This window comes from Chrysochloris asiatica, unplaced genomic scaffold (assembly GCF_000296735.1).
Source record: "Chrysochloris asiatica unplaced genomic scaffold, ChrAsi1.0 scaffold00554, whole genome shotgun sequence".
Taxonomy (NCBI): Eukaryota; Metazoa; Chordata; class Mammalia; order Afrosoricida; family Chrysochloridae; genus Chrysochloris; species Chrysochloris asiatica.
This window is the reverse complement of record NW_006409072.1, coordinates 346,027-350,391: the sequence shown is the minus strand read 5'-3', so window position 1 is coordinate 350,391 and position 4,365 is coordinate 346,027. Positions and strand designations below refer to the sequence as shown.

Genomic DNA, 4,365 nt, shown 5'->3' with positions numbered 1-4,365 from the left:
AGGATAACTACATCATCTGTTACTATTTTTACTTAATAGATGTCCTTGATTACAGTTTGGTGCTCCTGGTTCCTTATTTGAGATCTTGTACATTTTCTTTTTTATATAAAAAATTTTTCTGCATTTGTTTTTGATTGGTGTTGACATGGTGTTTGTTATCTGAACTAAGGAACTCCTTTAGTACTTCTTGAAACTTTGATCCTAGTTTTACAAATTCCCTTGATTTTTATTTATCTTGTAATGGCCTAATTTCACTGTCACGTTTGAGGAATAATTTTGCTTTATATATAATTATTAGTTGGCATATGTATTGCAGCATTTTATATATGTCATCTCACCTTGCTTACACAATTTCTACCAAGAATTCAAACCTGAGTCTTATTGGTTCTCCTTTTTAGGTAGCTTTTTGTTTTTCCCATAGTACCTTCAGGTTTATTTCTTTGCTTTTGGTTTTGGAAGTTTGATTATTATATGTCCTGGTGATTTGCTTTGATGTCTCTTTTATGTGGAGTTGAGTCATTGTCTTCTTGTCTTTGATTGCAGTAAGGATGTTTTCTGCTAATTATTTTAAAACTTTCTCTACGCTTTTCATTTCTTCATCTGTTATGGAATTCTAGTTGTATGTTAAGTTATTCCTCTTGATGCTATTCTACATAATGCTAAGGATATCATCATGTTTTTTTTTTTTTTTCTTGTCCCTTTAACAGATTAGTATTAAAGGGTTTGTCTTCAATGTCACTGATTCTGTCTTTCTTTGATTTAGGTCTATATCTATGTCCTTCTTGTACATATCTCTTTCTGAAATTTTAATGTTAGTCTTGTGTTTATATGTTTTATAATTGAAGTTTTTTTTTTGTTGTTGTTCTTGAATTGTTTTCCTGATTTTTTTCTGTAGTTTTCTCTGTGTTTTTCATGATCTCTGGAGTACTCTGCTGGAAGACTTTAATATCATGCATTACCATTCCTTAAGGTGAGTTCCATTACTATTACTTCCTCAAGAAGATTTTCTTGCCCTTTATTTTAGTATCTTGCCCTGTGGTGTGTGTGTGTGTGTGTCTGTTTTATTTGAAGTTGTCTGTTATCTTGAAGATATTGTGATGTCATTTTATTTGTTTGTAATCATATGTTGGCTTGCTTCATCATAATTTTTTGTTTTGTTTTTAGTTATCTATACAGTTAAGATAAAAGTGCTACTTTGCTTACTAGTTTTGCAGAAGTGGGTTTTTCACCACATGTGACTGAGTGTGTGGACATGCATCTCTGTTCACTTGTTTAACAGCTCAATCCAGAGTGGGTAGTATTGGCCACTGTCTGACATCAACTCATTGTGCTGGACCAGGTAGGGTAACTCTCAATTGGTGGGACTGCAGATGTAACTGGGTAGTATGGAATCAGTCATTCTTTGGTGGTTCAAAAATTAAAAAATTAAAAGAAGGAAGTAAAAAGAATAAAAAAAAAAAAAAAAGGAAGAGAAAATGTGGCACATAGGCTAATCACAGAAAAGATAATCGTGTAGAGCCTGATCGGAAAGACAGCATACCAGTAAATACAGAGGTGACGAGTTCATAGGACCAGACAGTATTTTATTTGTTCTTCATAGAATCTCTGCGTTGGAAGAATTCAGTGGCTATTAACAACAAGAAGTAAAAATAGTAATGAATTATGATTCAATTATTTGCTCTACATGAGAGAAATGAGACAGAAAGTTTCACTAAAGATTGTGGTGGTGGTGGTTGTGGTGATGTACTGTGGAGTTAATTCCAACTCATAGCAATCCTGTACAGGGTTTCCTAGGATGTAAATCTTTACAGGAGCAGAAAGCCTCATCTTTCTCTGATGGAACAGCTGGTAGTTTCGAACTGCTGACCCTGAGGTTCGCAGCCCGATTCATTAACCACTGAGCTACCAGACAATCATGGAAACCCTGTGAGGATGTTGTAATTTTATATTATAAATAAAAGTTGTAATTTTATATTTAATCTCCTCAATAGTACACAACAACACATAATTAGTTGTGACCCTAAACTTTTTATAAAAACAGTGATTTGTATTTTGTAAATATTTTTATTTCAAAGTTTTATTCTCAGAGTATAAAAAATACCATAATGACTCATTGTTCTCTCACCAACCACTTTTTCAGATGCTTCTCCTTTTATTAATGAAAAACAGTTAGTATTATATTATCAGCAGTTCTCAGATTTTATTTTACATAATTTAAAGAATATTTTAAGTATATCAATGAGTCTTGCTCTTATTACTGCAAAAAGAATTAATTCATAGTTTGTCTATTCTAAGACTTTCGAGATAATTCTAAAGAGATATTTAGCAATATTAAGTCTTTCTATATATGTTTTAGATATCAGGAAATGAGTATTTTGGAATGGAAAATATATATATCAATGTATAAATATATTGTTTAATTGTAACATATATTATAGTGATTATCAATGAGAAATCAATTCAGGTGTTCAATTTTGGAAATGAGAAAAAAGATAAATTTAAATATTCTAAATGTTTCTCTTAACAGTAACAATATCTCAAATTAATGATCTTATAATTTTCCTGAATACAGCATAGTATTAATAATTCTCCATACAGCCATTTTGATCTGCTTGTTCCGAAGACTATAGATCATAGGATTTAAGAAGGGAGGGACTACAGTGTAGAACACAGAAACAATCATGTCTTGAATTTTAGGTGAGTTGGAGGTTGGCTTCATATACACAGCAGCACCTGAACTGAGAAAGACTGTCACCACGAGAATATGTGGAACACAGGTGGAAAAAGCCTTTCTTCGTTCTCCTCTGATTGGAAACTTGAGTACAGTAGAAAGTATGCGAATATAAGACAGGATAATTAAGGAAAAACAACCACCTGCTAACATAACTGAAGAGACAAAAATTATAATCTCGTTGATGAAGGTGTCAGAGCAGGAGAGCTTCAGCAGAGAAGGCATATCACAGAAGAATTGATGGATTATGTTTGATTGACAGAAGGGAAGACAGAATGTGAGGCCTGTGTGGAATCCTGCATAGACAAAACCACTGAGTAAGGATGCCAGAGACATCTGTACACAGACTTGAGGGTTCATAATAACAGGATAGTGGAGAGGGTGGCAAATAGCTACATAGCGGTCACGGGCCATGATAGTGAGTAACATAAGTTCTACAAAAGCAAACAAAAGTATAAGGAATATCTGAGTTGCACATCCAACTATGGAGATTACCCTGCTGTCAAATAGAAAGATTATACAGGCTTTGGGTACAGTGATAGAAATATAACCCATATCCACGATAGACAGAATCCTAAGGAAGAAATACATGGGGGTGTGAAGACTCTGGTCAAGGGTGGTTACTGTGACAATGAGAAGGTTCCCCATCAGTGTTGCCAAGTAGGTCAGTAGAAAGAGAGCAGAGTGCAATACTCTGAATTTCCACACATCAGAAAATCTTGCAAGCAGAAAATCAGTCACTGTGGTAAAATTAGGCATCTTTAGGAACTTTTCTTTGGACAGGAGAGACAGATAAGAATCCTAAATATATAGGGAATAAATACGTGAAAAAAAAATCTTACAATGTTTCTGGCTTGCAATTATCTAAATTTATTCCATCCAATTGGCATTGATTATTAGGAAATAATATGAAGTTGCCTTCTTCTTTATTCTCAATATGTGTGTAAATTATTTCCAAGATAGTAATATTATATTATAAATAAGTTAAAATATATTATGCTACATTGTAAATTATATGACTTATTTCCAAGGCTGTTGTTAATTGCCATCAAGTCTATTTAGATTTATAGTGATGTTGTATAAACCTGTATAAGGTGTCTGAGGAACAGCTGGTTGATTTGAACTGTATACCTTGTGGTCCACCGCCAGTGGTGACACCACAGTGCCACACGAGAAATCCATTTATCTTACATGTAGTGGCATGTAATATAATATCCTACCTTGTAAGCAAATTACAATGTAATATAATCTTGTGCCCATACTTGCATATATTTCTATCACTTAGCACTGTAAAACGTATATATTGGATGTCACATGTGTCTGAAATGTAAGGTAAATCATTTCTAAGCATCTTGTAGAATAATTGTTCTGTAAATGTTAGCACTTTTATTAATTAATGACCAATCTGAATTTAAACAGACACTTTAGGCTATTATTTTACAGACCTCTTAAAAGTTTACATTCAGTCTAATATCTAAACATAGGTAGAAAAACTATTTTTGTCATTATGTTCGCTCTTGGTAGCTATTTCATTTGGAAGTGATCTTCAATAATTCCTTTCTCTGGTGATCTCCTTTTAATGTCTACATACATCTCTTTCTAGCAACTATTAGGATGTATTGTTATGATTTAGC

At 33.0% G+C, this 4,365-nt stretch overlaps 1 protein-coding gene across 1 annotated transcript; it reads right to left on the bottom strand.

Annotated features, from left to right (window-relative positions):
- Window positions 1-2,551: 2,551 nt before the first annotated feature.
- Window positions 2,552-3,490, bottom strand: LOC102815956 (olfactory receptor 14C36-like). Its single transcript, XM_006877674.1, has one exon. The coding sequence runs from the start codon at window positions 3,488-3,490 to the stop codon at window positions 2,552-2,554; it is 939 nt and encodes a 312-aa protein (XP_006877736.1).
- Between the last annotated feature and the right edge of the window lie 875 nt (window positions 3,491-4,365).